Source organism: Schistocerca serialis, chromosome 9 (genome assembly GCF_023864345.2).
Source record: "Schistocerca serialis cubense isolate TAMUIC-IGC-003099 chromosome 9, iqSchSeri2.2, whole genome shotgun sequence".
In the NCBI taxonomy this organism is placed as follows: domain Eukaryota; kingdom Metazoa; phylum Arthropoda; class Insecta; order Orthoptera; family Acrididae; genus Schistocerca; species Schistocerca serialis.
In genome coordinates this window covers 145,858,359-145,874,339 of record NC_064646.1, presented here as the reverse complement: position 1 = coordinate 145,874,339, position 15,981 = coordinate 145,858,359, and the positions used below count along the sequence as shown (strand labels likewise).

The 15,981-nt window shown below is 42.6% G+C and overlaps 1 protein-coding gene across 1 annotated transcript in view; it reads right to left on the bottom strand.

Annotated features, from left to right (window-relative positions):
• The window catches only part of LOC126418860 (protein yellow-like), a 108,485-nt gene that overhangs the window by 13,714 nt on the left and 78,790 nt on the right, over nucleotides 1-15,981 (bottom strand). The window contains exon 4 of the mRNA XM_050085852.1: nucleotides 875-1,077. Coding sequence (XP_049941809.1) covers nucleotides 875-1,077 — 203 coding nt within the window. The remainder of the gene's footprint in view (nucleotides 1-874; nucleotides 1,078-15,981) is intronic.

Genomic DNA, 15,981 nt, shown 5'->3' with positions numbered 1-15,981 from the left:
GCATTGTCAAAAGTTTACAAATGCTAGAAACGTAGGTTTGCCTTTCCTTAATCTATTTTCTAAGATATGTCATAGGTTCAGATTGCCTCACGTGTTCCAACATTTCCACGGAATCTAAACTGATCTTCCCCAAGGTGGGCTTCTACCAGTTTTTCCAATCGTCTGTAAAGAATTCGTGTTAGTATTTTGCAACCGTGGCTTATTAAACTAATAGTTCGGCAATTTTCACATCTTTCAACAACTGCTTTCTCTGGGATTGGAATTATTATATTCTTCTTGAAGTCTGAGGGTATTTCACCTGCCTCACACACCTTCCTCACTAGATGGTAGTGTTTGGTGAGGCCTGGCTCTCCCAACGCTGTCACTATTTCTAATGGAATGTTGTCTATTCCCGGGGCCTTGTTTTGACTTAGGCCTTTCAGTGCTCTGTCAAACTCTTCACGCAGTATCATTTCATCTTCATCTACATCCTCTGCCATTTCTATAATATTGTCCTCAAGAACATCGCCCTTGCATAGACCCTCTGTATACTCCTTACACCTTTCTGCTTTCCCTTCTTTGCTTAGAACTGGGTTTCCATCTGAGCTCGTGATATTCATGCAAGTGCTTCTCTTTTCTCCAAACGTCTCTTTAATTTTCCTGAAGGACATCGATTATTTTCATGTCGCCATTTCCCTGCGGCCCATCTTTGTAGAAACGCAAGTTAAGTATTGACAATTTAATATATTGTAATAAACTCCATTAATAAGATTTGCTCGAATTGTTGTCTGGCTATGCGAGGAAACAGCTTCCTCGGCACCCTAACAGGACGAGTGGGGCAGGGAGTAGTAAGAAGGTGAGGTGGTCGGTAAGCGGCAAGAGCCGCGATGCGCACCTGTACTCTCCGGCCAGCGGGTCGGAGTGGAAGTAGTTGTGGGAGACGCGCCAGGTGCTCTGGCGCGCCCAGTCGTGCACGACGAGTCCGTAGGCTCCCAGGTCGGCCGCGTAGGCGAAGGTCGCCTCGCAGTCGTAGCCGCCGGAGAGCGCGGGCGCCACCTCCACGGCCACGTTCGCGAACAGCGAGTCCTCCTTCACCACCTGCCGGGCACACACAAAAGCCGTCACTCGTGCGTACCCACTGCCACCACACAGACTTCCGCGTACCGAAGGAAGGCAGAAACGTGATTCAAACTGGTTTCAAATGGCGCTTAGCACTATGGGACTTAACATCTGAGGTCATCAGTCCTCTAGATCTTACAAGGGAACCTCCCCATCGCACCCCCCTCAGATTTAGTTATAAGTTGGCACAGTGGATAGGTCTTGAAAAACTGAACACAGATCAATCGATAAAACAGGAAGAAGTTGTGTGGAACTATGAAAAAAATAAGCAAAATATACAAACTAAGTAGTCCATGTGGAAGACAACCAACAACAAGGATAGCCGGCACGGTAGCTCAGCGTGTTCGGTCATAGGGGTAGCTGCCCTATGTAATAAAAAAATTGAGTCAATGGCTCGACACTGAACTTGAACGGGTGTCCTGGGACATCCGCACCGAACAAATGAATCGAACAAAATGGGAAAAAAAAGAAAATGAAAAAAAGCCGGCACGGTAGCTCAGCGTGTTCGGTCAGAGAGTTAGCTGCCCTCTGTAATAAAAAAAACTGAGTTAATCGTTAAACAACGAACTTAAACGGATGTCTTACGACGTCCGCCCCGAGCGGATGCAACGAACAAAAGCGAACAGAACTAGATAGCCGGCACGGTATCTCAGCGTGTTCGGTCAGAGGGTTAGCTGCGCTATGTAATAAAAAAAACTGAGTTAACCGATCGACAAAGAACTTAAACGGATGTCTTACGACGTTCGCACCGAGCAGATTCAACTAACAAATGCGAACAAAATGAGACTTAAAAAAAAAAAGTGGTTAGCGTGAGCAGCTGCGGAACGAGAGGTCCTTGGTTCATGTCCTCCCTCCAGTGAAAACTTTAATTTTTAATTTTCAGACAATTGTCAAAGTTCAGGCACTCACACATAATCAACTTCGCTCTCTAAAATTCCTGGACATGTTCAGATTTGCTTGGACATATGCAGGATTTGACGGTCTACACACGCAAAAATTTGAAAACGTTAAAAAAATATGTTTCGACAGACCACAGACTGTGCGACTGTGAAACTGTTGCATTCATTTGTTGCAGTTTATGTCACAAACTCTTATGTTTTCATCACTTTTTTGGGAGTGATTATCACATCCACAAGAAAACCTAAATCGGGCAAGGTAGAAGAATCTTTTTACCCATTCGCCAAGTGTACAAGTTAGGTGGGTCGACAACATATTGCTGTCATGTGACGCACATGCCGTCACCAGTGTCGTATGGAATATATCAGACGCGTTTTCCTGTGGAGGAATCGGTTGACCTGTGACCTTGCGATCAAGTGTTTTCGGTTCCCATTGGAGAGGCACGTCCTTTCGTCTACTAATCGCACGGTTTTGCGGTGCGGTCGCAAAACACAGACACTAAACTTATTACAGTGAACAGAGACGTCAATGAACGAAAGGACAGATCATAACTCTGCGAAAATAAAGAAACTTTTCACTCGAGGGAAGACTTGAACCGAGGACCTCTCGTTCCGCTGCTGTTCACGCTAACCACGGGACCACAGCGCTCCTGAGCTCATATTATCTTTGATGTTGCCTATCTTCCACATGGACTAATCAGTTTGTATATTTCGCTTATTTTTTTTCATAGTTCCACACAACTTTTTCCTGTTTTCTCGATTGATCTATGTTCAATTTTTCAAGACCTATCCACTGTGCCAACTTATAACTAAATCTGAGGGGGGTGCGATGGGGAGGTTCCCTTGTTAGAACTACTTAAACCTAACTAATCTAAAGCCGTCGGCACACGGACCGAGCATCCGAACGTTGAGCGTTGAGCGTGCCGAGTTTTTGACGTCAAAGCGTGGAATAGCACGTTCGGGAGTCTTTCCGAACGTGCAGAGCAATATCTGACATGTCAGATATTCTGAGCGTGCGTCTGAGCGTTGACCAATGAGATGGCACAACGCCAACAACGTCACACGCACGCCGTCTCCCTTCAGTACAGAGTTATGGGGGCGCCATATTGGCATTCATTTCAAGCCTATATGCATAAATGCCGTTTCTGAGCACCAGCAAATTGAGAATCACTGGAAAACTCTTTGTTAACTGTGTGATTCGTTCCAATAAAATAATGACAAACATCATATTCGTGGCAAAAAAAGTATTGTAATTTGCGTGTTATGAGAGTAGGCTGTTTGAAGGCAGCGACACACTGAAGATCCACCCAAAACGCGTTGTTCTTGGTACAACTTCCTATAGTTAAATTTCAGTTAGTAACATATCTACGATTAAGGTTTTCAGCAACTGTTGAGATACAATAATTGTAATTAGCTCCAATGTTGTTCGTGTAGCGTAATGAGTAGCGTTAGGGTCCTCTACTGGTGTGTTGATTGGGGGTGGCGGTTCGCGTCTCGACGCTTTCGTATTTTTTTTCTTTCTTAACATTCGCGTTTCAATTGGGTTCTGATACTTTATTATTAGCTTAATATAAGTATATATTATAATATTTGATGTTATGTAAACCATTTTTTGAGGGGTGACTTTGTTCGATTGGCTTAATCTACAGGGCAGCTTGCGCTACTTGTATAAAGATATTTTGCTCCTTTTTCTTTTACGCTTCGTAATTCACATGTTGCAAAGATTCTGCAACTGGGGGTAGGAACAGTCCTCATGTAAGACTGACCTTGGGGTTTTACTAAAATGTGGGAATGATGAAATAACCAAGAACCAAATTGGTACCGCACTTTTTGTAATGGAACTTTTATAAGCCTGTGTCCTTATTTATTGGACATGGTACTTTCCTTTTCGTGGACGATGCAGGAAATGTGCGTTTTAATAGAGCTAACGTGGGAATTTTACGCGTGCCCGTTAAGAAAACAGTGTGATTTACGAACTGGAAACATCCCACAACTGCCGCTAGAGTGCGTCGCGATACCGTATACAACGCTGGGGCCCACGTACTGTATGCACAAGTGGCACCGTTCCTGAGCATTCAGCAGCACGTTGAAATTGGCACGCTCAACGTTGACGTTCGGCAGCAAGGTCCGTGTGCCGACGGCTCAAGGGCATCACACACAGCCATGCCCGAGGCAGGATTCGAACCTGCGACCGTAGCAGCAGCGCGGTTCCGGACTGAAGCGCCTAGAACCGATCGGCCACAGAGACCGGCAGAAATTTGATGCTGGAGAGTATCGATGCCCATCCAACATCAGTTACTCTGAACATCGTTTTAAAAATTAATTGTTGGCAAGACGGGTGCCAGGTTGAGATTCATTGGGAGAGTCCTTAGAAAATGTAGTCTATCAACAAAGGACGTGGCTTACAAAACACTCGTTCGACCTATACTTGAATATTGTTTATCAGTGTGGGATCCGTACCAGGTCGGGTTGACAGAGGAGGTAGAGAAGACCCAAAGAAGAGCGGCGCGTTTCGTCACAGGGTTATTTGGTAAGCGTGATAGCGTTACGGAGATGTTTAGCAAACTCAAGTGGCAGACTCTGCAAGAGAGGCGCTCTGCATCGCGGTGTAGCTTGCTGTCCAGGTTTCGAGAGGGTGTGTTTCTGGATGGGGTATCGGATATATTGCTTCCCCCTACTTATACCTCCCGAGGAGATCACGAATGTAAAATTAGAGAGATTCGATCGCGCACGGAGACTTTCCGGCAGTCGTTCTTCCCGCGAACCATACGCGGCTAGTACAGGAAAGGGAGGTAATGACAGTGGCACGTAAAGTGCCCTCCGCCACACACCGTTGGGTGGCTTGCGGAGTATAAATGTAGATGTAGCTCTAGCTCCCTGAATAGTTCCACTTTTTAAAAAAATAATTTTGAAAGTGGCGGTCTTCCGAATGCTGCCGTGCAGGCTGTATACATCGCAGGACGCTGACACATCGCAGGCATATTCGTCAATCGGTGCTCTAGCGGAGTTTGCTGAAAAAAAATAATAGTTCCACTTTCTTCCACCAGGTGAAAATGTGGCGATGCAGGCCGTCAGAATGTGATGTTGGTACAGGAAAAGGGGAGGAACGGTCAGACACATGATAACGGTGGTTCTGGCACGTTTATTAGGATATAGTCACAATTTACATCTTTTCGGTATTGTAACATGCTGCATTCGTAATACGGCATGGTCGGCAGTTGCTCGCAGAGCATACAGTATAATAAGAAAGATATTTCGGCGTATACCATCCTTCAGATCAGAAAGAGTCTTTGACGAAATAAATCTCGGGAGAACAGGCTTGTATGAGTGTGCATAGGACACAATATTTCGGCAATCGACCACGTTGCCATCATCAGGTCGAATTAAATCGGGTGATGCTGCGGGAATTAGATTAGGAAAGGAGACGCTTAAAGTAGTAAATGAGTATTGCTATTTGGGGAGCAAAATAACTGATGATGGTCGAAGTAGAGAGGATATAAAATGTAGACTGGCAATGGCAAGGAAATTGTTGTGACTTGGCAAGACAGCCAAGCCACTCGGAGGTAGCCGAAAGGCACGCGTTTAAGCTCACGCAGACCGGCGTGAGGTCTGGAACAGGACAATGTCTTGAGAATTGCAAATAAAGTACGTAGATGATGTAATACTTAACTTTAATCCATAATTGGAGAACATCGCTCTTGTTGATACATTAATAACAATCTCAATATAAACTGGTAATGGCGCCTTGCTAGGTCGTAGCAAATGACGTAGCTGAAGGCTATGCTAACTATCGTCTCGGCAAATGAGAGCGTATTTGTCAGTGTAGCATCGCCAGCAAAGTCTGCTGTACAACTGGGGCGAGTGCTAGTAAGTCTCTCTAGACCTGCCGTGTGGCGGCGCTCGGTCTGCCATCACTGACAGTGGCCGACACGCGGGTCCGACGTATACTAACGGACCGCAGCCGATTTAAAGGCTACCACCTAGCAAGTGTGGTGTCTGGCGGTGACACCACAGAAATCATTTCTGAAGAAGAGAAATTTTTAACATCGAGTGTAGATTTAAGTGTAGGGAGTCGTTTCTGAAAGTATTTGTATGGAGTGTAGCCATGTATGGAAGTGAAACATGGACGATAAATAGTTTAGACAAGAAGAGAATAGAAGCTTTCGAAATGTGGTGCTACAGAAGAATGCTGAAGATTAGATGGGTAGATCACATAAGTAATGAGGAGGTATTGAATAGAATGGGAGAGAAGATAAATTTATGGCACAATTTGACTAGAAGAAGGGATCGGCTGGTAGGGCATATTCTGGGGCATCAAGGGATCGCCAATTTAGTATTGGAGGGCAGCGTGGAGGGTAAAAATCGCAGAGGGAGACCAAGAGATGAATGCGCTAAACAGATTCAGAAGGATGTAGATTGCAGTAGGTACTGGGAGACGAAGAATCTTGCACAGGATAGAGTAGCATGGAGAGCTGCATGAAACCAGTCTCTGGACTGAACACCACAACAACAACAACCAGGCTGTTCACCCGAGATTTATTTCGTCTGGAGAAATTGAAGAATCATCCCACAACTAGAAGTCATATGGGTTTAAGTCGGGAGATCTGGATGCCCTCACATCTCGAAATTGTCTAGGATGATGCGGTCGTTAAAGAAGCAAATCATTCACCTGGCAAGTAGCATGTGGTGTAGCCCCATCCGACATGAAAATAGTGGTGTGGACACAGTTGAGTTCAAGCAAAGCTGGAATCACATCCAACTCAAGGAGTTTCTCATAACGTGCAGGTGTAGCTGCACACCTAAGAGGCTCTCTCTAAGAAAAACGGACAGAGAATGAAGGAAATTGTGAAACCACACCACCAGAGGATGTTCCTGCACAACATGTGGCGGAGTTCAACCCAATATGCGACAGTTCTGTGCATTCAGGGCACCGTGCAGAGTAAATTCTGCCTCGTCTGTTTAACGAATATTCCTGGGTCACATGTCATCCATTTCCACGCGTGCCAAAAAAACGATGGGCACAGTCACGACGTTGTACCCTATTTTGGGGCTTCATTTGGTGCACAGTCTGAATCTTGTATGGATACCAGTATAAAATGCTCCACATAATCTTTTGAACTGTTGACCAGGGTAGAGACACTTCCCGCACCGGCTGTAGAATTTGAAGAGTGTGCTGCACGATCGGCTACAGCTATTAGCAACGTCATCAAATGGCTCTGAGCATTATGGGACTTAACTGCTGAGGTCATCAGTCCCCTCAACTTCATCAACAACTGCCATGCCCCTGTGGACCTCCAGTTTAACCGTTTCTTCAAATTTCTTGGTCATATTCTTTAGCCCATGTATTGACTTGAGGCCTCTTCGCAACTTTTTCTGTCGGCAATATTGCCGAAATGCATTGCTGCCATTGGTGCCTTTCTCACAAACGACTTCGGCTGCAGAGCACGGTCTTTCTTCTCAACAGCCACTGCGTTTCGTACCGAAAACATCAACCTTCTTAACCCTTTACACCAACAGTCACTTTACAAAAGCAATCAACATGCGTCGTCAAACGGCAGACAGCGTACTGACGTCAAAACAGGATAAACATTTCACGATTTGCCTACTTACAGCGCCATATTTTCACCTGGTGGCAGAAAGTTGGACGATTATTTTTTCAGCATACTCTGCGAGCGCACAGATTAGTGAACATACCTACGACGTTTCAATGTCCTGCGATGTATATAGCCTATACTGCAGCACTCGGAACACTGTCAGTTTAATAATAACTACCCGGTATTGCTACTTCATTCGTCTCTTTAAAGGAACCTTTACAGTTAGATGCACTTTTCTTATTTATCATTAAATGACAAAAATACTTTTATTTGCGTTTTGTTTCACTTATTATTCTTGCGACCTATGTTTCGAGTCATTAGTCCGTTGTCTAGCACTGCTAACAAACATATTGTTCTGCATAATCGTGCAAAAGTACAGAGCAAATAATTTATACTCAAAGAAATTATTTGGTAATACTATATATATACAAAAAACGCTTTCATAATCATAGAACACCAAAATAAGTAAATAAATGACACATCGACATATAGTGGAGCACAATTCAACAAAACTTGAATTTGTAATCAGTCATTCTTTAGTAGTATCAAGAAATGGAGGATGCTTGAAGACAGTTTGCCCATTCAGTAGCTGTTCATATTTGACACTCCTAAAGTAAACTGATCACCAGTACAAGTTCCATTACATTGTGCCCCATTATAAATCAACATGTCACTTATTTAGTTATTTCAGTGTTCTATGGTTATGAATGTATGTTTTATATGTTTACTTTTAGGATATAATTACTTTCAGTATTGTAAATTCTTTATTGTTTACATCTGTATCCTTACGCACAAGAATATCTGTCATTAATGCTAGGCAGCAGAAACAAATAATTACTGAAAGAAATGCTAAATAAGTATTTTTCTCGAGATACTAATGTTTCACCACGTACCTACAGTGAAATTAACAGAAATTGTAGTGGAGGATGTTGTATCTAGAGGGTTGTGCCTAGGAACACATGACGCTGTTTGGTCCGTTAGTGACTGATTTTTAGGATCATATAAATGAATGCACGCTAGGGACCGACGCAAGCAGTTTCTGCCGTTTTCTACAATTTCTGTTGTTGTTAGACACGAGATTGTTTTGTACAGCATTTGTAAATATTTCGCGTCCTACACATTTATCTGCTGTATAATACATTACAGCTACGTATTTGAAACACATTGTTAATTCTTCAGGTGTAGAATTTTAGAATTTTAATGGTAACTAAAATGTTATACGTCTTTAGAACTACGTATACAACGTGTCAATAATTAAGACATACTTCGTCGGCCGTGTAGCATCTTGTACTCGGAAATAGAAAAAATTCTTTTATCATGGAACATGTGATACTTGCAAACGAACTGAGTTTCTTTAATGTCTTAATAATCTTACCTGTCTTGAAACAGGAAATTGGTTTTAGTTTCCAATAGCTTCTATTTCGAAATGTATTTAACTTCTAACTGGTTTTTCTTAACACTTCTGCTTAATTTGATTTCACTTACTGCGTATAGGTGTGCAGTAGAATAGTAATGTAATGATTAAATACAATATTGAGAAGATTTTCTCGATTGCAACGCTTTTAAATTTCAATAGCATATTTGTTCCTTTATAAACTATCATGTTGTACCTCGGAGCATGTTTTCACATTTGGGAAAACCTTAAGTTTTCGTAATAATTTTTGCAATTTCTGAAAAAGACTGCAGCACATAAAAAGTGAACGCCACCATTTTAAAATGAAATAAGAAAATATATTAAACTTTAAATACAGGACTGCCTAGAAGCGAAAGTCAGAGAAGTGTTCCTGTGAAAGGAGTATACTGGGACACAATCGTACGTGGCATCAGAATAGATAAGAATATTAATAAATAAAAATGAAACTAGCGTACTATTAACGATGAATGTCTCTGATAGGCTCGATAATGCGGATCGTTGACTGTGCGCGACCGCAGAGCAAAGATACTGTACTGTTTTGTTGGAGCAAGAGAGCGCTGACGCTTAGTCGTAGGTAGCTGTCTGTGAGGGAAAGACGATGGAGTAAGCAGTTTCTGTGGTGTGCTGTGTGAAGCCACCAAGATTTAGATTAATGTAGGAAAGTAAACATTGTCGAACATGGAAGCAGAAGTCTTCGTGGAAATAAGGAAAAGAAATTATTAAATAAGTATGATTTCTGTTTCTGCCAGCGCGTTAGTATAGATGAGTTGGCTGATAATTTGCAATTGTTGAGTAACATAAGAATGTACGTAAACTGTATTGAGAAAAGGACTAGTTAGGTATTTCATTTTTGTAATGCTTTTAAGATTTCAGAATGAGATTTTCACTCTGCAGCGGAGTGTGCGCTGATATGAAACTTCCTGACAGATTAAAACTGTGTGCCCGACCGAGACTCGAACTCGGGACCTTTGCCTTTCGCGAGCAAGTGCTCTACTATCTGAGATACCGAAGCACGACTCACGCACGGTACTCACAGCTTTACTTCTGCCCGCGAAAGTCAAAGGTCCCGAGTTCGGGTCTCGGTCGGGCACACAGTTTTAATCTGCCAGGAAGCTTTTAAGATTTGTTAACACAGCTATGTGTAAATTCATGATCTGCATTTATGTTGGATTAATGAAGTTAGATAATACTTGCTGTTTAAATCTCATTGTTTATGAATCAGTTGTGAGTAATGTAGCTTCAACTATCAGATGTTATTGAAAAGCCAAACTTAACTAGATATAATTTTGCTAAAAAACTGAGTTTTAGTAATTCACCATAATCAGTACCGCCTCTCAGTCCAAGTCATATATTTTTTAAAGAAGTTGAATTTTCTTAAATGTTCTCGTTTATCAGCCAAATGAACTTGCAGTGCATTTCAAGTATTATGGCCAGCAATGCACACTGCTGAGCCTGTAGTTAGCATATACATATTTTTTATGAGAGACCAGAATATATCGCGTTACTCCGTTGCTGCTTTAGATGTAAGACCACTTAATTTATTTGTTATGTGCATAGGGACCAAACTTATCAGTTTTGAACAGGGTCAGATGATTCATTGCCTAAGGGGCTGAATGTATTTTGTAATGACTGTATTTCGATATTGGTGTTGGGAGTTGCATTGCCCAATCAGTTCGTGTAATGTTTTGCTAACAATAACACAGAGTAAGCACATCACTTGCAGCTACAACACGCAAGACGACAATTCGAGTTCTGTATCCATTCCACAGTTCAGAGTTCATTCAACGTAATCGTAAAATTTCTCATTTCACATTTCATAAAAGAACGTTACACTAGTTACAACACTTTCTCCTACTACGTAGTGGATCACTTCGTTTGGTTCACGACTGACACTTTTCCTGCATTTTGTGACCAACGAGCTTCGTTTAGAGGAGAAAGCTCTATGTAATGTTTGTAACTTGTATGTTTGATGTTTTGTCGTGTCGTGAGCAAGGTGCAGAAAAGTAGCGATAACTATGGGAATATTGGTTTGATGAAAAATAATAACTTTTTGACTCCTGTTAACATTATCTACAAATCGTTCGATTTTCCGTACATATGAAAAAGGTTTGTATTAGTAATTGTTTCTTTATACTCTAGTGATGTAATCAAACGAACGCACTTTTTTGGTTCATCATCCCACACAGCTGTACAGTTACATTTATATAATTAAGTTTCATTAAGTGTACCTTAAACTCTATTTGTGAAGGCTGACAAATGCCTTTTTTTAAGCCTCATTATCTCATAACTGTACACAATATTTGGGTGGCGATTTAACTAATGTAATTTTATATTACATCTGTTCAAAAATCTTTGCCTGTAACCAGTAAAACGAAATTTTTAAAAAAGGTTATGGATACTTGTCGGAGAGACGTGCTCTATTCAGATTCGCGAGATTATCACAGCTGATACATTTTGCTACTTCTTAGTATCACTTGGAAATTGGCTTCCATGCCGAAATCTGTCAGTTGTTATGTGGCAATATCTTAATTTTGACAAACGTTTATCTCCTTGGTGGAAATATTGTTTTGAACTTTAACAAGTACGTAAGAGATGGAGCATAAAGTAAAGAAGTTGATTTAAAATCTCCAATCTAGAAGCTTAAGAGACCAGCCACTTTATATAAATGTAAACCGCACACCAGAAACACTTTTTCAGCTAAAACTGTAGGCAGCTTCCCAATTAAATTAACTGCTGCCCTCTGGTCAATATATGAAGCGCACTCAATGGAAATGTTACCTACTGAAATTAGTTCACTCTTGTTACCATAGACAGGTTGGTCTTTCCACACAAATAAAACCAAGGGTGAGGGGAACTATCATCTGTATGGAGATGATTGACTGAATTCATCTTGTTTCTGTGGCTAGCCTTCCCGCTCGGGAAGCAGTGCGTTAGACCGCACGGCTAGCCGGGCGGGCTAAAGTCTGTGTACTCAAAGTTATTTAACGCTGTGCTGTGACGATTAGGCTAACCTTAATAAAAGCATAATACAGGTTGTATAAAAAAGAATCATGTGATTTGGCACGTCTACATTTTTCTGAAACTAATAAACATACAATGAATTTTGTTTTTTGATGAACAGATAACTAAAAAGTTTCTTGTCATACCTTTTGGAAAATTTTGGAAATTTGTGGTAAGGACTATGGGACCAGACAGCTGAGGTCATCGGCCCCTAGGCTTACGCACTAATTAATCTACACTACCGGCCATTAAAATTGCTGCACCACAAAGATGACGTGGTACAGACGCGAAATTTAACCGACAGGAAGAAGATGCTGTTATATGCAAATGATTAGCTTTTCAGAGCATTCACACATGGTTGGCGCCGGTGGCGACAACAACAACGTGCTGACATGAGGAAAGTTTCCAACCGATTTCTCATACACAAACAGCAGGTGACCAGCGTTGCCTGGTGAAACGTTGTTGTGATGCCTCGTGTAAGGAGGAGAAATGCGTACCATCACGTTTCCGACTGTGATAAATATCGGATTGTAGCCCATCGCGACTGCGGTTTATAGTATCGCGACATTGCTGCTCGCGTTGATCGAGATTCAATTACTGTTAGCTGAATATGGAATCGGTGGGTTCAGGAGGGTAATACGGAACGCCGTGCTGGATCCCAACGGCTTCGTATCACTAGCTGTCGAGATGACAGGCATCTTATCCGCATGGCTGTAACGGATCGTGCAGCCACGTCTCGATCCCTGAGTCAACAGATTTGCAAGACAGCAACCAGCTGCACGAACATTTCGACGACGTTCTAATTTCTAGGGGACTGATGACCTCAGAAGTTAAGTCCCATAGTGCTCAGAGCCGTTTGAACCATTTTTCGGTCACCTCTTGTTCGCATTGACGGCACTTTGAACAGTGGACGTTACATTTCAGATGTGTTACGACCCGTGGCTCTACCCTTCATTCGATTCCTGCGGAACCCTACATTCCAGCAGGATAATTCATGACTGCATGTTGCAGGTCCTGTACGGGCCTTTCTGGATACAGAAGATATTCGACTGCTGCCCTGGCCAGCACATTCTTCAGATCTCTCACCAACTGAAAACGTCTGGCCAATGCTCGTTACAATACGCCAGTCACTACTCTTGATGAACTGTGGTATCGTGTTGAAGCTGCCTGGGCAGCTGTACCTGTACACGCCATCCAAGCTCTGTTTGATTCAATGCCCAGGGGTATCAAGGCCGTTATTACGGCCAGAGGTGGTTGTTCTGGGTACTGATTTCTCAGGATCTATGCACTCAAATTGCGTGAAAATGTAATCACACGTCAGTTCTAGTATAATATATTTGTCCAATGAATATCCGTTTATCATCTGCATTTCTTCTTGGTGTAGCAATTTGAATGGCCAGTAGTGTAAATTAAACTGGCTTACACGAAGGACAACACACACACACCGATGCCAGAGGGAGGACTCGAACCTCCCACGAGGCAAGCCGCACGAACCGTGACAAGACGCCCTAGACCGCACGCCTACCCCGTGCGGCGTCATATCTTTTCATAGGTATTGAATATGCCCCCTTTGAGATGCACGGCATATGTAAACGCGATTTTCAAATTGTTCCCATACTGCAGCCGTACACCTTAAGTCAAGCAACATAATAGGTATGATTTTTTAAATCGGATGATTCGTTTTGATACACCCTATATATGCCAGCCATGCACCGGCCTCGATTTACTCGGCGTCTCCTTTGAAAACTTAATTTTTATATATTAACATGTAGATATCCAACCCTTCGTATTTTTATAACATCTTAAATGCCAGGTGATCATCTGCTTTCGAATTATACCAATTTTTAATGCTTGGGTGATGCTACACGTGTGAAGTTGGGATAAAATGTACTGTGTGTCCTGGTTGACCTCTTTGTCCTGCGAATGTCACTGTCTGTCAGTGTTTCACCGTCCAAAACGCGACTGTTAGCAAAACAGTGATAGCGACTTTCACAAAGAGGTCGACCTGCAAAGATGAGCACACCAAACAAATAGCTTCTAACTCTGTTTTACACGTTTCACTCTCGACTAATGTGGCTGTCTCTGAAACGGCGATAGTGACGCTCACAGGAGCAGAAGGCAGCTAGCAGAGACCAAGCACATACATTCTAACCATGCTTTACCCGAGTTGCGTCATCCGAACATTAGAAACTGACATTACTTCCAAAAGTGAACTTGGACTGTGGGAAAAGCAGAAAAGAGAAAACTGCATTTGAGCTGTGGTGTTAGACAAGGATACTGAAAATTAAGTGGACTGATAAGGTAAAAATGAGGGGGTTTCCGCACAGTCGACGAGGAAAGAAATATGTGGAAAACACTGACCAGAAGAAGGTACTGGGTGATAGAAAATGTGTTAAAACATGACCGCCGTGGTGCGTCAGAGAGCTGTAGAGGGCAAAAACTTTACGATTAGACAGAGTCCGGAATATGTACGATACTGTAAAAGTAAAGTGATTGGTAAATCCTATAATTAAGTGGTGAAACCTAAGACTTGCCATCACGGTTGGTAAAAGTCCGAAATTTCTTATTATATGCATAGATTTAGAACTTTTACCAAGAGACGTTGGCAAATCTTAGGATGTACCCATACCAACTGTTAAAACCGTATTCATTAAAAAAAAAGTCAGCTTAGAAATTTATTGAAATAGTTTGTATTTATTGTAAATTTATGTATTTTAAACATTTTTGCATTCCAATGTGATTGTAATGAGCAATATTCCATATTAGTGAAAAACGTGAAAATGGTTACCTTGTGAATGTTAATTTTTGTTACAACAAGGCTGACTATTGTGGCATTTCGAATTACAAAATATGGAAGACGATTTACACAAGCATTTTTAGTTGAACACTTTTTTAAGCAATTGAACTTTCTGAACCCTTGTCCTCCTGGCGTATTGTGACGAGCCAGTTGCTCGGCCACCATTGACCAGACGTTTTCAATTGGTGAGAGATCTGGAGAACGTGCTGGCCAGGGCAGCAGTCGAACATTTTCTGTATCCAGAAAGGTCCTACAGGACCTGCAACATGCGGTCGTGCATTATCCTGCTGAAATGTACGGTTTCGCAGGGATGGAATGAAGGGTAGAGCCACGTGTCGTAACACATCTGAAATGTAACGTCCACTGTTCAAAGTGCCGTCAATGCGAACAAGAGGTGACCGAAACGTGTAACCAACGGCACCCCATACCATGACACCAGGTGACACGCCAGTATGGCGATGACGAATACACGGTTCCAATGTGCGTTCACCGCGATGTCGCCAAACACGGATGCGACCATCATGATGCTGTAAACAGAACCTGAATTCATCCGAAAAAATGACGTTTTGCCATTCGTGAAATCAGGTTCGTCGTTGAGTACACCATCGTAGGCGCTCCTGTCTGTGATGCAGCGTCAAGCGTAACCGCAGCAACTGTCTCCGAGCTGATAGTCCATGCTGCTGCAGACGTCGTCGAACTGTTCGTGCAGATGGTGTTGTCTTGCAAACGTCCCCATCTGTTGACTGAGGCATCGAGATGTGGCTGCACGATCCGTTACAGCCATGCGGATATAATGCCTGTCATCTCGACTGCTAGTGATACGAGGTCGTTGGCATCCAGCACGGCGTTCCGTATTACCCTCCTGAGCCCACCGAGTCCATATTCTGGTAACAGTCATTGGATCTCGACCAACACGAGCAACAATATCGCGATAGGCTACAATCCGACCTTTATCAAAGTCGGAAACGTGATAGTACGTATTTCTCCTCCTTCACGAGGCATCACAACAATGTTTCAGCAGGCAACGCCGGTCAACTGCTGTTTGAGAAATCGGTTGGAAACTTTCCTCATGTGAGCACGTTGTAGGTGTCGCCACCGGCGCCAACCTTGTGTGAATGCTCTGAAAAGCCAATCATTTGCGTATCACAGCATCTTGTTCGTGTCGGTTAAATTTCGCGTCTG